We start from the raw sequence: 19763 nt of genomic DNA, 5'->3' as shown, positions 1-19763 counted from the left end.
AGACATGTATCCAATAAGAACTAGACACAAAGAATAATATTTATCAAAATTAAGCTAGTCAATGCATTCTATACATGAAAGTGGCAGTCAAAAGTTCAGTTGCACAATACTTTAATTGGCATCTCCGGCTAAGTGGTATTACTAAAACTTAAAAAACAAATTACAGTACATTTACTAGTTCATGATGAAATCTTAATATATTTGCTACTTGTACTTCAATTTAATATAGTACAGTGTGATGCACAAAACCTGGGACAATTTGCTTCTGTATTTGTATGCCAGTCCTCAAAATTCAGTAATTTTGAATGTATTTCTGGGGATATGCTCATTGGTAAAGAAGTTAAGATTCAACTACAGTTTGCATAATGGATTCTGAAAAGGTACATCTTTTTTATGGAAATATTAAAAAAGTACATTGCCAAGTCTGAGCGGGATAACGGTCTAATACAGGAGTTGGCAATCTTTCAGAAGTGGTGCGCTGAGTCTTATTCACTCTAATTTAAATCTTTGCGTGCCAGTAATACATTTTAATGTTTTTAGAAGATCTCTTTCTATAAGTCTATAATATATAACTAAACTATTGTTGTATGTAAAGTAAATAAGGTTTTTAAAATGTTTAAGAAGCTTTATTTAAAATTACATTAAAATGCAAAGCCCCCGGACTGGTGGCCAGGCCCTGGGCAGTGTGAGTGCCACTGAAAATCAGCTCGTGTGCCGCCTTTCGCACACTTGCCATAGGTTGCCTACTCCTGGTCTAATATATGAAATTCATATACAAACTAAAAGATTCAATGAGTGATCTTAAGGAAGGTTTAAAATACCATAAGTCAATTAAAAAAACATTTCATATTTTCCTGATGAAGCTTATTATGAAAGGCATCAAGGAAAATGGCTGAGAACACAGAATTCTTACATCTGATAGGAAACTCCTGCTTTGAGAGACTCCTCTAGTTATTCTTATTTCCCCAGGGCCTTGTTTCAATAATGTACTCATACTTTGAGCAAGTCCAGTAAATTGATGATAGTGTTCACTTCATTACATCAACTGCGCAATGGCAACACAAGTGGTAAAGAAATTCAGCTTAGGTTACAAATTTAAATAGTGAACTAAAAGTTTTTGTAATGCAGCAAAATGACGTATTTCACTGTTATCAGAACTAACTAAATCCTGGTGATATTTAATTCTATAGTGAACAGTACTATGAAATTCTGCAGCAACAGAGACTGTGTTACATATTTTATAACAGCCCAAGTTTATTGGCATTTTAGGGCACACTGCAAGGTCCGTCTTTGTCCCTGGAATATCAGGAGCTGAGAAACCAGTACGGTCAAGAAGTTGTTGGAGGTAGACACTGGTGGTGATTTTGTTAGCGGAGTAATTACAATTTTTCTTAAATATGTTGGAGAATGGTATTACATGCTACCAGTGATGCCTTTATACATAACTTCCCTGTGAAAATACTATGTGATGAATAGCGCTCTCAAATATTTGAAAATCTCAACTTTCAGTTTCTAGGAATAAACAAAATTGATTGGAAAGTAAACATTTCAATGACAATATAAATTCTTACAAGTGTTTTTATCTGCTGCCTTATATTAGTACATACCATTGTGATCTTTTAATTTCAAGGCAGTCACATGAGCCAGCTAAAGATCACAAAAAGAATATATTAAATTAACAAGTATCCTTTTATCTGTAGAGACTATATTATTTTGGTAAAAGAACAATCAGATTTTTCCTTCTGAATTCCCTTACATTTGTTTTTAAAAGTTTAAAAAGGTCTGCCAAACATGCCATTCTGGTAGGAAGACAGAAAAAAATTCTAATACACATCTATTTTCTTTCCAACTTGCCTATTTTGTGATTTTAGACAGAAAGTAAAAATAAATAAATAAATAAATAAATATTTTATATTACATATATAAAATAAATTATCCAACCAAAAAAAGTACAAGTGGACAGGGAGATAAGGATAGAATTTAAAGTTAAGATATGTAAAGCACAATTTTCATAATGTGCCTTCTCCTTATGTACTCGGTTTGCAAATGACCATAACGTGCATCCATGAAAACTCATCTAATCTGTCTGTATACTTTCTGTACTCTGGGCCCCACTACAAGCAGAGGGTTGACCACAGTTTATGGGATGAGGCCATGGATCTGACTTAAAATACGGTGGGGCTTCGACTGAGACTCTGCATCCGCTCAATTTTCTCTTTGAGGCTGATGGAGAAAATTAGGTAATTTAAGAAAATAATATTATCTAAAATTCTTGTTTCAGCCACATCTTTCTTTGACTCTGAAATAAGCAGTTTCATCCCCATTTTCAACTCTCATGCTTCCCAGACTCATCTCCTGTTCTCTATTTTTCCAGAAAGTCAATGCCCCCATGGTATCCATAGTGACAGACCAAAATCTTACTCTCCAGTTTTGCCTGACCAAATTGGATTATGCATCATTCCTAATCTTTGCCCTCAACTGCAAGGGTCTGTTTAGATTAAGCCAGGATTATCTGATCTACCCTCTGTCTTTTCCTAATGCAGACAAACCCCCCAAAATAACAAATATAGTTTTTATATTCCTTCCTTGGCAAAGATTCTGAACTATCAGCTTTAAATGGGGTGTGCTATAGACCGCCGGGATCTGATTGGGATATGGATAGAGACCTCTTTAATGTCTTTAATGAAGTAAACACGAAGGGGAAATGTGTGATTATGGGAGACTTCAACTTCCCGGATATAGACAGGAGGACGAGTGCTTGCAAGAATAATAGGGGTCAGATTTTTCTGGATGTGATAGCGGATGGATTTCTTCATCAAGTAGCTGAAGTACCTACGAGAGGGGATGCCATTTTAGATTTGGTTTTGGTGAGCAGTGAGGAACTTGTAGAAGAAATGGTGGTAGGGGATAACCTTGGTTCGAGTGATCATGAGCTGATTCAGTTCAAACTAGATGGAAGGATAAACGAATGTAGATCTGGGATTAGGGTTTTGACTTCTCGAGGGCTAATTTTAAAGAGTTAAGGAAATTAGTTAGAGAAGTGGATTGGACGGAGGAACTAGAAGGCTTAAATGCGGAGGAGGCCTGGAATTACTTTAAGTTGCAGCTGCGGAAATTGTCGGAAGCCTGCATCCCAAGAAAGGGGAAAAAAAACATGGGCAGGAGTTGTAGGCCAAGCTGGATGAGCAAGCAACTCAGAGAGGGGATTAGAAAAAAACAGAAAGCTTACAGGGAGTGGAAGAATGGCAGGATTAGCAAGGGAAGCTACCTTGGTGAGGTCAGAACATGTAGGGATAAAGTGAGGAAGGCTAAAAGCCGCATTGAACTGGACCTTGCAAAGGGAATCAAAACCAATAGTAAAAGGTTCTACAGCCACATAAATAAGAAGAAAACAAAGAAAGAAGAAGTGGGGCCGCTATACACTGAGGATGGAATGGAGGTTAAGGATAACCTAGGCATTGCCCAATATCTAAATAAGTACTTTGCCTCAGTTTTTAATAAGACTAGTGAGGAGTTTAGTGATGATGGAAGGATGATAAGCAGGAATGCGGATATGGAGGTGGATATTACCGCAAATGAGGTAGAGGCCAAACTTGAACAGCTTAATGGGACAAAATCGGAGGGCCCGGACAATCTCCATCCGAGGATATTAAAGGAACTGGCGCGTGAAATTGCGAGCCCGTTAGCGAGAATTTTCAAGCAATCGATAAACTCGGGGGTTGTGCCGTACGACTGGAGGATTGCTAGCGTAGTTCCTATTTTTAAGAAAGGGAATAAAAGTGATCCGGGTAATTATAGGCCTGTTAGCTTGACGTCTGTAGTATGTAAGGTCTTGGAAAAAATTTTAAGGGAGAAAGTAGTTAAGGACATAGAAGCCAATGGTAATTGGGACGAATTGCAACATGGATTTACTAAAGGTAGATCGTGCCAAACCAATCTGATCTCCTTCTTTGAGAAGGTGACGGATTACTTAGATAAAGGAAATGCGGTAGATATCATTTACCTAGATTTTAGTAAGGTGTTTGACACGGTTCCACATGGGGAACCGTTAATTAAATTGGAAAAGATGGGGATGAATATGAAAGTTGTAAGGTGGATAAGGAACCGGTTAAAGGGGAGACTCCAGAGGGTCGTATTGAAGGGTGAACTGTCAGGCTGGAAGGAGGTCACTAGTGGAGTCCCTCAAGGATCGGTTTTGGGACCGATCTTATTTAACCTTTTTATTACTGACCTTGGCACAAAGAGCGGAAATGTGCTAATAAAGTTTGCGGATGACACAAAGCTGGGGGGTATTGCTAACATGGAGAAGGACAGGGATACTATTCAGGAAGATCTGGACCACCTTGTAAACTGGAGTAATAGTAATAGGATGAAATACAATAGTGAAAAGTGCAAGGTCATGCACTTAGGGATTAATAATAAGAATTTTAGATATAAGTTGGGGGCGCATCAGTTGGAAGCGACAGAGGAGGAGAAGGACCTTGGAGTATTGGTTGATAACAGGATGACTATGAGCCGCCAATGTGATACGGCTGTTAAAAAAGCAAATGCGATTTTAGGATGCATCAGGCGAGGTATTTCCAGGAAGGATAAGGAGGTGTTAGTACCGTTATATACGGCGCTCATGAGACCCCATCTGGAATATTGTGTGCAGTTCTGGTGTCCCATGTTCAAGAAGGATGAATTCAAACTGGAACAGGTCCAGAGACAGGCTACTAGGATGATACGAGGAATGGAAAACCTGCCTTATGAAAGGAGACTCAAAGAGCTTGGCTTGTTTAGCCTGGCCAAAAGAAGGCTGCGGGGGGATATGCTTGCTCTATATAAATATATCAGGGGTGTCAACGTTAGGGAGGTAGAGGAATTATTTAAGTTTAGTACTAATGTAGGCACGAGGACGAATGGGTACAAACTGGATATAAGGAAGTTCAGACTTGAAATTAGATGAAGGTTTCTAACCATTAGGGGAGTGAAATTCTGGAACAGCCTTCCGAGGGAAGTAGTGGGGGCAAAAGACTTTTCTGGCTTTAAGACTAAGCTTGATAAATATATGGAGGGGATGTTATGATAGGATAGTTTAATTTGGACAATTGATCTTGGATTATCACCAGATGGGTCTGCTCAGTGGTCTGCGGGGAGATGTTGGATGGGACGGGAACTGAGTTACTGCAGAGAATTCCTTCTTGGGTGCTGGCTGGTGAGCCTTGCCCACATGCTCAGGGTTTAGCTGATTGCCATATTTGGGGTCAGGAAGGAATTTTCCTCCAGGGAGGATTGGCAGGGGCCCTGGAGGTTTTTTGCCTTCCCCTGCAGCGTGGGGCATGGGTCGCTTGCTGGTGGATTCTCTGCAGCTTGAGGTCTTCAAACCAATTTTGAGGATTTCAATAACTCAGTCCTGGGTTAGGGGTTGTTATAAAAGTGGATGGGTAGGGTTCTGTGGCCTGCCTTGTGCAGGAGGTCAGACTAGATGATCATATTGGTCCCTTCTGACCTATGAGTCTATGAGTCTAACACCATCTTCAGGCTATTCTATTTTTTTTTTTAACTCATATTGTTGTAATACTCAATGTTAATGGGTCATCATCTGGGTCTGTTTAGTATTCTGTTCCACCTTTCCACCCAGTGTATGAGAGTTATAAGGACAGAACAAGTTGAACACAAAGTAGCATTCGATCAGAAAATAAGCTATTTTCTTGAAAAGCTATTGATCACGACAGTAAAAATACCTTTAAAAATCCTGTTAACGTGGGGAAAAAAAAACCTAGTGCCAGATTTTTAGAGTTACTGACTACCCTCAGCTTCCATTAACTTCTAGGAAAGATGTGAATACTTAGCACTTCTGAAAATTAGGCCCTTGACCTCATTTTCAGTATATTCAGAGTATCATGGTAGTGATACTACAGATATGGCCATTGAATTTTAAACCCCCTACTCCCAATTTCTTATATCTTTCTCCAAGAATATCCCTTTTTATTAAGCTTTTGGGAAAGTAAAGGACATCCACTTTGTCATCTACAACTAAGAGGTAATTTTTTGTGCTCAGTAATTCATATGGCTTAATATTTAAACTCCCATCTTGATATATAACTAGTCTTCCATAAGGAATGCTCTCTGCTAAAATTGAAAGAAAAAAAACAGTCAAATGCTTTTAAATTACTTACTGTGTAGTACATTCAGAGCAGCAGCAAGAGCTCTCTCAGACCGTAACTATTTCAAAATGAAGGTCTGATATCCAGTTTTAATACAAACATCTACTGTGCAGCAACATACCAAACTAGCCTACCATGACATTACCTTTAATAATTGCAGTTGGTCATATGAAAGTTCTTTTACTGGTATCTCAAACAATTCCAATGGCTCAGCATCGCATTTCTTGGAAAAAATATGTATTTGACATTAAATGTTGAAAATGCACTAGAAAAGTATGATAAGCAATACACTTATTTCAAGACAGACATCACTAAAGCATTTAGAAAAGCACACTAACAAATACGTTGTTTACCACTGATAAATTGATAAAGTGCCATTTTAACGTTATGGATGAGAAGACCAGTTTTCAAAAGTGGTGTTTTGATGTGCAAAACAGTAACTGTCTCAGTGCACTTAGTTAAGGCAAAATTAAGATTTGCAAGCACAATTTAGGACTTAATTTTCAAGTGGTGAACTATGCACCAGGCTGTTGCTGTACATTATTAAAAATTCTTGTAACTGCCTACATTTGTTCATTTAAAAAACCATTAATTTATTGACATTACTCTGCATTTAACTTGAAGTTCACAAGATGGAAAGTGTACAATAAAAATTCTAAAACCCCGAACACCTCATTTGACAGCGCTGCCAAATTTTTGTTTTGAACATCTCAAACACTGATAAAGAGAACACGTCCTGGTTTTCATATGATGTCCTAGTGTCCCAAGAACTTCTTTCAAGACATCTGTCCCCATTTTTCATTTCAAATGTTCTTCCCATTCCAACTAAAAAGTTTTTGTTCAAACATTGCTATACTGATTTAAGATGTTTTGTACACCCATTTCAATCAGTCACATACTGAATGCACATTTCATGCCAAGCACAATTCAAAGCCAAAGCTTGTCATGTGTCAGGTAACAATATTGCAAGCTGAGTATAAGGAGTTGATAATCCTGTCTACTCAGTGAAAAACACTTGCTCAAGCTTTTCAGGGGAAAAGGTGTGCAGAACTGTCAAGTTCTCCACCTTCACTTCCTTCTTCTCTACGGATGTCAAAATGTAGAGAAGAGGAAAGAAAGCAGAAGACGTAGGGTTCAGCCTACCTGACTTGTTCTGCTGAGACATGTGGACAAATCCAATGAGAGAATGTGGTGCACTCAAGCATTTTGTGACAAACTCTGCCACAAAAGTGTCCTATTTTTATTATGAAATCTATAGTCACCTTTTTCATACACAATATTCAACGAACTGTATGCTATGAAACTTGGAGGTTTAAGAGAATTTCTACAAGTCTGCTGTAAGATTGTGCCCGCCTTAGTGAATTTCTATCATAATCAGTATGCACTATAACAGAGTTGATCATCCAATGAGTCACATACAGGGGCCTTGAGGATTATACCCTTACTGTGAGAAAACAGTAGAACTCTTTTGGCAGGTGACTGAAGAAACAGCTTGCTTCTAGGACCTTTCTTCCTGCTACTATCACTTCTGCCCTGGCTCCATCCTTTCTGGCCTACCACTCAACCCCAGAGAAGTTCTTCAGCCCCAATCTTCCTCCCCACAAAATTTTAAGTACTAAGATAGGGTAAGCAGTGCTTCAAGGGGCTGAGAAGAGAAAAAAGGCCAACAAAAAAATCCAACTTGTGACAATCTATTATGGCCACGAAGACTTGCAAGATATGGTAGATTATAGGAATTTCCTGCTATTTTGTGGGTCATGGACTAAGAGGTTGAGAACCACTGTACTACAGCATGGAAGGAAGTATTTCAGATCACATATCTGAAGGGCTCCTAATGTCAAGATAAAGAATTACTATTAAATTAGCTCATCTTTTGTGGTATATTTTCATACAAACCCATCATTTCCAATACATTAAGACTGTATTGTTTGTTTCCATTCCATACTTTTTCTGAGTTACCGAACTATTTTTACAAGACACCTTGGAATTTCAATCAAATAATTTGAGTTCCAGTAATTGTCACACTAACAACAGAAATATGGCCAGCACATTCATATATACCTTTTTCATAGCCATACAACAAGTAAGATCGTGATATACAACAGGCACATGATCTTTAGAAAGATGTACATCAAATTCCACAAATGCTGCTCCCTGCAGAGGAGAAAGAAAAAACTGCATATAAGAACTTGAGAGTTCAGAAGAAAGTTTTCAAATTTATAAATTTTATATATAGCATGTCAAATGAAATAGAATAACTACAGTAGCTGCAAAAAGTTAGAGTTCAGTACAGCATTGTAGGGAACTATTGGTTATATGTTGACCAAATTCTTCAGTTCAACAACTGATAAACAATGTACAGGAAAAAATATTTAAATAACCAGTATGCAAGTCTGATAGCTATTATTTATTCAGTCTCTTAAGGGTTCAAGTGTGTGTCAGAGTATTATGCACTCTTCACTGAAGAAAAGCCATCAGAGGAGATACACTTCATATACTGAAATTTACACGCCTTTCCCTGCTCTGACATATAAGCTAAGGTCTGCTCAAAGGAGTGATTTGAGATACTGAAATTGCTGATGAGCATTCAAGTATCAGTTAAAAACTAAAGCAACAGCATCAAATAAATAAATGTAACTTATTTGGATAGAGCTAAATTGTTATTTTTTGTTATAGCTATATAAAAGCACTTAGAAGGTTTGTTCCTTTTAAAGAAGAAAGCTTAAGAACAACATGTGCTGCTTTTATTAGAAAAGTCAATTGAAGACCAGTTTTATTTTTCATTGATTAAAGAGGAATTATTCAGAAGTAAATCAAGTCCTTTGAAGGTAGCACTCAAAATTCCCACACCTGGATCATACGTTCTCTCTCCATTAGCTTTTGAAGCTAAATAGGAAGTCCAGGACATTTCCACTCTCTCTCTCAGAAGGCTTATTTATATAGTACCTCACAGAATTATTTTTTTCATTTTCCCTATATCCAATGCTTCAGAGGATGGAAAGACAGGATCCTGATCTACAGACCACTGCTGTTTTTCTCTCCAATGGTAATTCCTGTGTTCCCATCATGGTCACCTGTTTCTTACTCTAGCCACCAAGAGAACATCAGTACTGGTGGATCAGTAGAGAATAAAATAGCATAGAGCCAATTTCCATTTCTTGAAAACTTAGTTTCACAGAAAGACCACATCTCCACTGGACTAAACAGGAGCTTTGTTTTAAGGGAATGACTAGTATCAGTGTTGACTAACAAAAATCCCTAACTCTAAGGGAAGAAGTTACTCACCTTGTGCAGTAACAATCGTTCTTTGAGATGTATGTCCCTGTAGGTGTTCCACTATAGGCATATCTGCATCCCTGCACTGCTGATCAGAGAACTTTGGTAGTGGGGTCTGTTTAGCCTGTGCATGCACAGTCTCCTCCCCCTCGTATGCTCTCAGAAGGCTAACCAGCATTGTGCAGATGACCTTCCTCAGTTCCTTCTCTACTGCTGAGTTTATTATGAGAACTCTGAAGTAGAGGGGAGAAGGGTGGGCATGGAGTACCCACAGGGACACACATCTCAAAGAATGATCACTACTGCACAAGGGAAGTACCTTCTTCTAGTAATGTCCACATAGATGCTCAACTGTAGATGACTCCTGAGCAGTATCCCCCACTGGAGGCTGGGACTTCAGAGTCGAATATATTTACGGATGATAGTACCCTGGCGTCAAATCTGGCATCTGCAGCAAAGTCCCCTAGGATTGCACAGAGTTCTGCAAAGGTATGTGCAGGTGTCCAGGTACTTGTTCTGCAGATGGTGACTAGCTGGGCTTCAGTGACGGAACACACCCTGCAGAGACAATCGTCCAGGTATGAGTAAATCATAATATCCTGGGAGTGTAGGTGGGTTGCCATTACTGAGAGAACCTTGGAGAATACTCTGGGGACTGATGAGAGGCCAAACGGAGTACTCCGTACTGATAATGGTCTTGGCCTAGTGTGAATCTGAGGTATCGTCTGTGACCTGGTATGATCAAAATGTGGAAGCAAGTATCTTGAAGGCTGAGGGACGAGAACCAGTCTCCCTTTTCTAACGCTGGAATAATCAAGTATTGGGTGTAGCTGTGTTAGTCTGTATCCATAAAAACAACAAGGAGTCTGGTGGCACCTTAAAGACTAACAGATGTATTTAGGCATAAGCTTTCATAAACAACCTCATGGTCAAGGGGACCACATTGAACTTCTGAGCCTTCACAAATTTGTTCAGTGCTCCGAGGTGTAGTATGGCTCTTCAATCTCACTTTTTTATTGAGTATCAGGAAATAGCAAGAATAAAAACCTTTGCCTTTAAGATGTATGGGCACTTGCTATAGACTCCTACACTGAGGAGACAGCTTATCTCTTGTTGTAGCAGGCTCTCGTGAGAAGCGTCCCTGAAAAGGGACCGAGGAGGACATTAAGGGCTGGGAGGGAGGTGAAATGGATGAAGTACCCATTTCGAATAATCCTCAGCACCCATTTGTCGCAGGCTATCTGTTCCCACGTGCTGCGGAATGGAGTGAGTCATCCGCAGGGATGAGCAAGGTTTTCCAGCTTCAGATGGTACTGAGGAGAGTGGTCTGATAGCACCTCAACCAATCCGTCAAAAATGTTATTTTGAGGTAGGTGGCTGTGAAGATGCAAACTGAGAGCCTGAACGTTTCTGTACAGGGAACCTGGACTTCTTTCTTTGGGGTTCATATGATCGTTGAGATAAGTACTGTGATGAACGGAGTCTGAATGAAGGTTGAGGAGTATATTTTCTCTTCAAACCAGACATGTAGATTTTGAGCGTTTGAAGAGTAACTCTGCAATCTTTAAAGTGTGGATGGAAACGTCTGTCTTCTCAATGAACAGCTTTGAAACTTCAAACGGAAGGTCATCCAGAGTCATTTGCACCTCCTTGCGGAAACCACATAAATGCAGCCAAGAGGCTCGTTTCATCACAACTGCAGTAGAGATGAAGTGTGCCACCATGTCAGCTGCTTCAAGCGCAGATTGAAGTGATGTCTTTGTCACCAATTGGCCTTTATTAACAATGTTTTTAAATGTTCTTTGTGAGAATTTGGGAGCTGCTCAATAAGGGAATTTAGTTTTGAATAGTTTAAATAATCATATTCTGCCATTAAGGTTGATAGTTTGAATACAGAACTGCAGGTTGGCTGATGAATGTTTTTTTTCCCCCCAAAAGATCTAGACGCTTCCAGTCCCAGTTGTAGAGGGTAGCTTTGAGATGGTGCTGGCAGCCTCTTGAGTTCACCATGTCCACGAATTAAAAGGTAGGTCAGAGAAAAGAAGCTGTCTCTCTTTTGCTGGCACATAGTACTTTTTGTTGGCCTGCCTGCATGTTGGTGGGACTGATGCAGGGGTCTACCATATGAGTTTGACAGGGTCCAAGACAGCCTCGTTAATCAGGAAGGTTACTCTGGACAATGCAGAAGAATGTAAAATGTCCACTAGTTTATGGTATGGCTCAGTCACCTCTTGTAGTGGTATCTAGAGTGCCTCTGCCACCTGCTGGGCCAGCTCCTGAAAAAGCTTAAAGTCATCAGTCAACGACAGTGGAGGGTGCATCACTGTATTGTTTGGTGATAATGAGAAATTAGTCTGGGGGGTAGCTATCTCCTCTACTTCAGCCTCCTGTTCCTCTCTTAATGGTTCAGGGGCTTGGATGCCCTTCATGTGGCAGTGGAATGAGGGTGTCTCCGTGACTCTTGATAGGCCATGCTAGAGCTATGGGAGGCATAATGTCTGTGTGCCTGACAACGGTCCCACTAGGGCCATTAAGAAGATGGGAAGGGGCCCCATGGTAGATACCATGGCTGCCCATATCAGGGAGGCTGCAGATCAGAGGGGCAGTACAGTTGAGGTCCATACTGGAAATGGATACTGTAGGATGGGTAAGAAGAGCAGCAAGAGAACACATCCTCTTGCTCACTATCCAACTCAGTACTTGAAAATGAAGGTGCATGACATGATGTTGCCTCCAAGTCTGGTGCTCTGGGTGGACTTGTACCGGGGCCCCAGTACCAAGTAGAGGTGAATCCAGTAGAGCAGGTTATGAGATGCCTTATGCTTGTCCAGACCTTTCAGTGTCTGACACATACCAGAAGTCCCGTTGTGCCTAAGACATCATTACTGGTGGCGGTTGACAGTGCCAAGATGTCTGCACCAAAGGAGCCTGTGATGTGGACCTGATAGTGTAGTCCATCAGTGTCTAGTGTGCCAAAGACCGTACTGATGTAGGCTGAAGAAACCTTCCCCATGGTAGATTCTCTGGATTTCTCACGTCTTGTTCATACTAATGATTCCTTGCCTGTGCCCATATGGTCCTTATGCAGCCCAACATGCTCTGTCAAGTTGGTACTGTGTGAGCTTTAGGTACCAGACTTAGATGTCTTCGGTGCTGTCAATACTAATAATATTGACTGAGCCAGAGATTGTTCTCAGCTCGGTTGGGGCTCACAGTGGGGCCTCACTGCCCTTTTCTTAAAGGCCTCGTGCGAGTGGCTCATGGTTGTCTTCTTGGGCTCACTACCCTTAGATGTAGAGGGCTGTGGTGAGACTTCCCACCTTCTGGGGTCTTGGCACAGCTCTGAGAGTGGTTGAAGGGACACCTCCATTAGGAGAAGCTTGAGTCTCAGTTCTCTATCCTTTCTGAATCTGGGCTTCAGTTGTTGGCATAAAACCATACTTCTGGGGAATATGGTCCTTTACCAGACAGCAGATGCACTGAGAATGTCAGTTAGTCATCTGGATAGATTCCTTGCAACTGAGACTCTTCTTGAAGCCCACTGAACTGGGCATACCCTGTCCAGGGGAGTTCTCTAGACAGGGGGTTGAAGAAAGACTAAGTCTAAATAAAGCATAGAGTTTTTTGTTGTTGGTTTGTTTTTTTGAGGGGGGTGGGGGGGAAGAGGTTGGTTGGTAAATAAAAGATAAAGAAGAAAAGAAAGGGAAGCTCCAAAAGGTAGCTAAAAATTAACAATTCTAAAGAAGTTAAGATCCACTAACGGACAGTGAAAGCTCCCTTACTAGTCCAGGTTGTTGAGAAGAGTTTGCCCACACAACTCTGGTTAGCCTCATAGCAGCGCGGGGGGGGAGGGGGGAGAGGAATGGCGTGGGGGAGGCAGGGCATGCAGAGGCCAAACAGACACAGCTATCAGAGTTCTCCAGTCTGCAGCGCAGGGACACAGACAAACCTACAGCGGAGCACCCAGAGGGACACTACTCAAAGAAGAAATAATAAATCAGACTTTCCTTAAAAGTCCTTAACATGAATATGTAGTACGTCTGGACTGCAACATCCCTGAAGTAGGCAATGAAACTTGCTCTGCTGCATACTACAAGCACTGACATGGCATTCAGACAGCAAGTTAACTATGCCACAGCAGAAAGTAATGCACAGAAATCACCTTTCAACTACAGGACTTCTGAGAGAACACAGTGACAAGGAAGTGATAAACTAAAAGAAAGGTTAAGGTCAGTCTGCTCCTAGCAGACTTTCAAGGATCCATAATGCCAAGAAACTATCTCACAGCAGCATCTCCTCAACAGCCTCACCTCATCCTCAGTCTGAAAAAGGGAGTGGGACAAGACATCTCATAACCTGCTTACCACCTTCCTTTCAGTCCCCGAGTCCATTAACACTTCCTTCATCTTAGGCTGCGTCTACACTGCCACTTTCGGCACTAAAAGATGTTAGGGGTGGTTTTGTTTTTTTAAATCACCAGGAACGCTCTCCGCCAGTGATAAAGTATGTCTACACCACTCACGTCACAGCGCAGCCATGGTAGTACTGCTCCAGCTGTGCTGTAACATGCATAGCGTAGACATACCTATCCTCTGATCAAGATCTTTGGACAGGAAAGTCTGAATGCAACCTCAGACTAAATGGCAGAATATCTGCACTGTGAATTCTAAATGAATATCCCCGAAATTAACCATCTAACCTTTAAAAAGTCAGAGGTACTAGTTCTCGTTGAAGACAAGTAAAAATTAGATTTCAATATAAAACACATTTTGAAAAAATGAAAGATTTAATTTTTCAAACTCATCTCTAAAACGTCTTTTCCAATTAACCTCCAAGGCCATAATCCTTAAAAGATTTATGCAAATCAACTTCATATACCTGACCTGTCCCCACCAGATGAAATCCTGGCCCTACTGAAGTCCGTACGAATTTATCCACGGATTTCAGAGCCAGAATCTTGCCTATTGCCTTCAGTGAGCTACTCACATGTTTACAAGTTACGCCTTACATGTGACTCTGTAGGATTTGAGATTAGCTCTCTAAAGTTCTCCATGTGTTAGAAGCAACATCTGCAAATTTTAAGGTGGAAAAGTGAATCTGAGAATGAAAGTCTAAAGTGAGCTTATAAAAGAAAGTAACAACCATGCCTATGGAGTTGCTATTAAAGTTCCATACTTTGTGTATTTGACTATTTTTTTCTTTTCACTTAAGATTTTCCTGACTGAATTGCTGAATCACTAGATCCTTAACACAAAATATCAGATGTATTTTTACAAAATAGCTTGTTTCCATATACACCCACACATACATGGCTAGCAGCATTCCGCAGAGAAGCAACAGTGTTCTCTTGAACTTTAGCAAGTCTGAAATAGAAACAGAGGGAAAAATTGTTAGAAGTAAGACAATGTGCGCGCGTGCGCACACACACACACACACCCATCAGCAATTTTAGTATTAAAGGAACACTCACATTTAGAATAAAATCACTTAAAAACTGCTATGAGTTTTTCATAAAAATTGACCTGGCAAACCTATTTACACAAGTGGATACCTACAAAAATGAAGTATGTGGGACTAGACAAAATATCACAATTCAGGTACAAATTTACTTACTTGGTAGTTGTTGTAGAGTTTCCTGCACCCCTATGTCCAACATCTAGTGTTGTTCTTGGTCTCCAGTATTTAGCATATGAAGCTTGCATATCACAAATGTATCCTGATATCGGCTTTATAATTATGTAGTCCACTATAAAGAAAACACATTGTTTTGAATGTCATAAAAAGGTGATGGTTTTAAGTAAAGCAGTCTGGCTATATCTCTGGAGCTGATTCAGAACCACTGCACTTGAGAATTTACTGCAAGTCTACAGAATTTCCTGATGCACAATAACTATGCACACATGCTAGGAAGTTATCTTTAAATACCACCACAGCCATCTTAAAGTGAAAAAAAAAATTAAGTAAGTTAATTTCTAAGGCCTGGTCGACACTACGATTTTTGGTCGAATTTAGCAGCGTTACCTCGATTTAAGCCTGGACACATACACAAGATGAAGCCCTTTTTTCCGACTTAAAGGGCTCTTTAAATCGATTTCTTTACTCCACCTCCGACAAGGGGATTAGCACTGAAATCGGCCTTGCCAGGTCAAATTTGGGGTAGTGTGGATGCAATTTGATGGTATTGGCCTCCGGGAGCTATCCCAGAGTGCTCCATTGTGACCGCTCTGGACAGCACTCTCAACTCAGATGCACTGGCCAGGTAGACAGGAAAAGGCCCACGAACCTTTGAATTTTGTTTCCTGTTTGGCCAGTGTGGCGAGCTAATCAGCACAAGTGACCATGCAGAGCTCATCAGCACAGGTGACCATGGAGTAGCAGAATTGCAAAAGAGCTCCAGCATGGACCAAACGGGAGGTACAGGATCTGATCGCTGTACGGGGAGATGAATCCGTGCTAGTTGAACTCCGTTCCAGTGAACAAAATGCCAAAACATTTGAAAAAGTCTCCAAGGGCATGAAGGACAGAGGCTATGACAGGGACTCGTGTGAAAATTAAGGAGCTCAGGCAAGCCTACCAAAAAACCAGAGAGGCAAGCGGCCACTCCGGGTCACAGACCCAGATATGTCGCTTCTATGATGAGCTGCATGCGATTCTAGGGGGGCAGCCACCAGTACCCCAACCCTGTGCTTTGACTCCATCAATGGAGTAGGATGCAACACGGAAGCGAGTTTGGGGGATGAGGAAGAGGATGAGGAGGAGGTTGAAGATAGCTCACAGCAAAGAAGTGGAGCAACTGGTTTTCTCAACAGCCAGGATCGGTTTCTCACTCTCGATCTGGAGCTAGTAACCCCAGAACCCACCCAAGGCAGGCTCCCGGACTCTGAAGGTGGAGAAGGGACCTCTGGTGAGTGTACCTTTATAAATATTAGACATGGTTTAAAAGCAAGCATGTTTAATGATTAATTTGCCCTGGCATTTGCGGCTAGTACAGCTACTGGCAAAGTCTGTTAACGTGTCTGTGGATGGAGCAGAAATCCTCCACGGACATCTCCATAAAGCTCTCCTGGATGCACTCCCAAAGCCTTTGCAAAATGTTTCTGGGGAGGGCAGCCTTATTCTGTCCTACCATGGTAGGACACTTTACCATGCCAGGCGAGCAGCACGTAGCCTGGAATCATTGCATAACACAGCGTATAGTCCCGGTGTTTGCTGGCATTCAAACATCCGTTCCTTGTCTCTCAGTGTTATCCTCAGGACAGTGATATCATCCATGGTCACCTGGTTGAAATAGGGTGATTTTATTAAGGGGACATTCAGAGGTGCCCGTTCCTACTAGGCTGTTTGCCTGTGGCTGAACAGAAATGTTCCTTTCTGTTAGCCACACAGTGGGGGGAGGGGTGAAGCGATCATCCCAGAGAATTGTGTGTGTGTGGGGGGGGGTGTTAAGTTGGGTTTGTGCTGCACGCTAACCTGCAAACCGCAGCCCCTCCTTTTAAACTGCCAACCCATTTTAAATGGCCAACCCAACGGTCGCTTGGTATGGGAAATGCAGGCGCTGTTGTTTGAAACCATTCCCGTATGTTATGAAGGTTAAAGAAGCCAAAAGACTGTGGCTTACCATGGCTGCCTCCAAGCCGAATTCTGTTGCCTGGCCCTGTGTGAGTGATCTCTCACACCAAACCGGCAGGCCCTCCCTCAGTAAGAGGCAAAATGCGACCTTGTAACTATAGCATGTGTTATGTAATGTTAACAGCAAGGTTTACCATGAGAGAGTGTACCCATTGTTCTATAAAATGTGTCTTTTTAACTACCACTCTCCCTTTTTTTTTCCCCTCCACCAGCTGCATATGTTACTCCTTCCCAGAGGCTAGCGAAGATTAGAAGGCGAAAAAAAAAAAAAAAAGCACTCAGGATGAAATGTTCTCTGAACTCATGCTGTCCTCCCACACTGACAGAGCACAGCAGAATGTGTGGAGGCAGACAATGTCAGAATGCAGGAAAGCACAACATGAACGTGAGGAGAGGTGGCGGGCTTAAGAGAGTAAGTGGCTGGCTGAAGATGAGAGGTGGCGTAAGCTTGCTGATAGAAGGCAGGAGTCAGTGCTCAGGATGCTGGAGGATCAAACTCATATGCTCCAGAGTATGGCTGAGCTGCAGGAAAGGCAACAAGAGCAGAGACCGCCACTACAGGCCCTGTGTAACCAACAGCCCTTCTCCCCAAGTTTCATAGCCTCCTCATCCAGATGCTCAAGAATGCAGTGGGGCGGCCTCTGGCCACCCAGCCACTCCACCCCAGAGGATTGCCCAAGCAACAGAAGGCTGGCATTCAATAAGTTTTAAAGTGCAGTGTGGCCTTGCCCTTCCCTCCTACCACACTCTACCCGGTGCCTCCCTCCTCCCCCACCTCACCTGGGCTACCTTGGCAGTTATTCCTCTATTTGCGTTACGAATTAATAAAGAATATGTAGCAACAATGACTTTATTGCTTCTGCAAGCAGTGACTGAAGAGGGGAGGGGAGAGCGGCTAGCTTACAGGGAAGTAAAGTGAGCCAAGGGGTAGGAGGGTGTCCATCAAGGAGAAAACCAGAACTTTCACACCATAGCCTGTCCAGTCATGAAACTGGTTTTCAAAGCTTCCCTGATGCGCACCACATGCTCCTGTACTCTAACCGCGCTGGTGTCTGGCTGCGCCTAATCAGCGGCCAGCCGATTTGCCTCAACCTCCCACCCCACCATATACGTCTCCCCATTACTCTCACAGATATTGTGGAGCACACAGCAAGTAGTAATAACAATGGGAATATTGGTTTCGCTGAGGTCTATCTGAGTCAGTGAACTGAGCCAGCATGCTTCCAAACGTCCAAATGCACATTCTACCACCATTCTGCACTTGCTCAACCTATAGTTGAACAGCTCCTGACTACTGTTCAGGCTGCTTGCATGGCTTCATGAGCCATGGCATTAAGGGGTAGGCACTATAGGTATTTCAACACCTCCAACGGTTCTTTTCTGGTGTGGGAAGAAAGTCCCTTGCTGCAGCTTTTGAAACAGACCAGAGTTCCTGAAGATGCAAGCGTCATGTACCTTTCCTAGCCATCCCACACTGATGTTGATGAAATGTCCATTGTGATCCACTAGTGCCTACAGCACCACTGAAAAGTACCCCTTTCAGTTTATGTACTCGCTGGCTTGGTGCTCCAGTGCCAAGATAGGGATATGGGTTCCACCTATCGCCTCACCACAGTTAGGGACTCCCCATTGCAGCAAAGCCATCCACTATGTCCTGCACTTTTCCCAGAGTCACTACCCTTGATATCAGCAGCTCTGATTGCGTTGGCTACTTGGATCACAGCAGCCCCCACAGTAGATTTGCCCACTCCAAATTGATGCCCAACTGACCGATAGCTGTCTGTCATTACAAGCTTCCACAGGACTATCGCCACTCGCTTCTCAACTGTGAGGGCTGCTCTCATCTTGGTATTCTGGCACTTCAGGGCAGGGGAAAGCAAGTCACAAAGTTCCATGAAAGTGCCCTTATGCATGTGAAAGTTTCACAGCCACTGGGAATCATCCCAGACCTGCAACACTATGCAGTCTCATCAGTCTGTGCTTGTTTCCTGGGCCCAGAATCGGCATTCCACGGCATGAACCTGCCTCATTAACACCATAATGTGCACACTGCCAGGGCCCATACTTTGTATGACGTCTCTGTCCATATCTATGTCTTCATCACTCTGATCACCGCACTGCTGTCATCTCCTCGCCTGGTTTTGCTTTTGCAGGTTCTGGTTATGCATATACTCCAGAATAATGTACATGGTGTTTACAGTGCTCATAATTGCCGTAGTGATCTGAGCGGGCTTTATGATCTCAGTGCTGTAGCATCTGCGCTGAAAAAAGGCGCAAGATGATTGTCTCCCATTGCTCTGATGGTTGGAGGGGCAACTGACGACATGGCTTACAGGGAATTAAAATCAACAAAAGGGGGTGGCTTTGCATTAAGGAAAAACACAAACAATTGTCACACAGAAAGGCCTCCTCAAGGACTGAACTCAAAACCCTGGGTTTAGCAGGCCGTTGATTTCATGGAGGGGGGAAGGGAGGGGAGAAGCAAATGAATACAAAACAAAGCAGGTCTATTTCCTGTTTTGATCCACTCCATCTATCTTTTACATCCTAGGCTGGCAGCAAACGGTTCAGTATGACTACTAGCCATCTTCATCTCCTGGGTGCTCGGCAGAAGATGGAAATGACCTGGCTGAGTCACTCCCATGTCTGCCCAGGACTTAGAGCATTTTGTGTGGGGACACACACTATCGATTGTATAAAAACGATTTC

At 42.2% G+C, this 19763-nt stretch overlaps 1 protein-coding gene across 5 annotated transcripts in view; it reads right to left on the bottom strand.

The window, feature by feature from the left end:
• GPCPD1 (glycerophosphocholine phosphodiesterase 1) overlaps positions 1-19763 on the bottom strand; it is a 68466-nt gene that overhangs the window by 13281 nt on the left and 35422 nt on the right. For all 5 annotated transcript variants that reach the window (XM_030558045.1, XM_030558043.1, XM_030558044.1 and 2 more), the window contains 5 exons: positions 15039-15171; positions 14734-14788; positions 8211-8303; positions 6295-6372; positions 1608-1647 (listed from right to left, as the gene is read on the bottom strand). In XM_030558045.1, coding sequence (XP_030413905.1) covers positions 1608-1647; positions 6295-6372; positions 8211-8303; positions 14734-14788; positions 15039-15171 — 399 coding nt within the window. The remainder of the gene's footprint in view (positions 1-1607; positions 1648-6294; positions 6373-8210; positions 8304-14733; positions 14789-15038; positions 15172-19763) is intronic.

The sequence above is a fragment of the Gopherus evgoodei genome, chromosome 3 (assembly GCF_007399415.2).
Source record: "Gopherus evgoodei ecotype Sinaloan lineage chromosome 3, rGopEvg1_v1.p, whole genome shotgun sequence".
In the NCBI taxonomy this organism is placed as follows: Eukaryota; Metazoa; Chordata; order Testudines; family Testudinidae; genus Gopherus; species Gopherus evgoodei.
The sequence above is the reverse complement of the archived record's forward strand: the minus strand, read 5'-3'. Positions and strand labels throughout refer to the sequence as shown.